Raw genomic sequence first — 1130 nt, forward strand, 5'->3', positions numbered from 1 at the left:
TGACAGCTGCGGCTGAGCCTCGCAGCGGCGGCGCCTCGCAGCCCTCCGCGCTCCCGCGCCTCGCTGCTGCCCCCTCCTCGGCGGCTTGCTGGGGAGCCCCCTGTCGGCCCCGGCGGGGCAGGAGGCGGTGGGGCGGACGCCGCGGCGAGCCCCGACCATGCACTGCTACCTCCTGAGCGTGCTCCTCAGCCTGGACCTGGCGGCCGTGGCGCTGAGCCTGTCGACCTGCAGCACCCTCGACATGGATCAGTTCATGCGCAAGCGGATCGAGGCGATCCGGGGCCAGATCCTGAGCAAGCTGAAGCTCACCAGCCCCCCGGACGAGTACCCCGAGCCCGAGGAGGTGCCGCCGGAGGTCATCTCCATCTACAACAGCACCCGGGACCTGCTGCAGGAGAAAGCCAACCACCGAGCCGCCACTTGCGAGCGGGAGCGCAGCGAGGAGGAGTATTATGCCAAAGAGGTTTACAAAATTGACATGCTGCCGTTTTACCCCGAAAGTAAGTGCATATATATGTATGTGTGTGTACGCGTGCCTCTCATGTGTCCAGTCCCACCCCTCCACTGCCCCATGCCTCCCAGGTCTGTCTCTGTGGCTCTCATCCTCCTCCCCAGCTCTTCCCTCAAGTTGTCCAGGCTCCTTCCCCCCCCCCCTCCGCAGGGACTTTGGCCCCTTCCACATGGGCTCAGTTTCATCACTTCCTCCCCCCGCTTGCTCAAACTCAGCCCCTCCCGTACCCGAGCAAGCAAAGCCTCCCTGTGCCAGGGTGATCTTGTCACTCCCCAACCTCCAACCCCCTCCCCTTCCCCCCCCCTTGCCCTTTCCCGATGTCTCCAGCCCGATCCCAGTGTCTTTCTGCTGCTGTTGTTTCTCTTAGTGTGTCTGGATCGGGCAGGTTTCCATCTCCCTCTACGCTTAAGGGAAAGAAAAGAAAACCAGAATATAAAGGCATAACATTCCCTAGCTGCTTTGACTGCCTCTGCCTGCCCTCACCCCTCCCAGCACATCTGTTTGAAGACTGCAGCTTAAACTGGTACCCTAGGAAAGGACAGATGCAGGGACATCTCACCAGTGGAGCAGAGGTCCCTTCTAGTTAATGCTGAATTTCATTGCAGGTACAACCCCCCAC

General features: G+C 61.2%; 1 protein-coding gene across 1 annotated transcript in view; it reads left to right on the top strand.

Moving 5' to 3' along the window:
• Positions 1–6: 6 nt before the first annotated feature.
• TGFB2 (transforming growth factor beta 2) overlaps positions 7–1130 on the top strand; it is a 77187-nt gene continuing 76063 nt past the window's right edge. The window contains exon 1 of the mRNA XM_019549485.1: positions 7–500. Coding sequence (XP_019405030.1) covers positions 158–500 — 343 coding nt within the window. The 5' untranslated portion in view covers positions 7–157. The remainder of the gene's footprint in view (positions 501–1130) is intronic.

The sequence above is a fragment of the Crocodylus porosus genome, unplaced genomic scaffold (assembly GCF_001723895.1).
Source record: "Crocodylus porosus isolate Cpor-Errol unplaced genomic scaffold, CroPor_comp1, whole genome shotgun sequence".
NCBI classification, from domain to species: Eukaryota; Metazoa; Chordata; order Crocodylia; family Crocodylidae; genus Crocodylus; species Crocodylus porosus.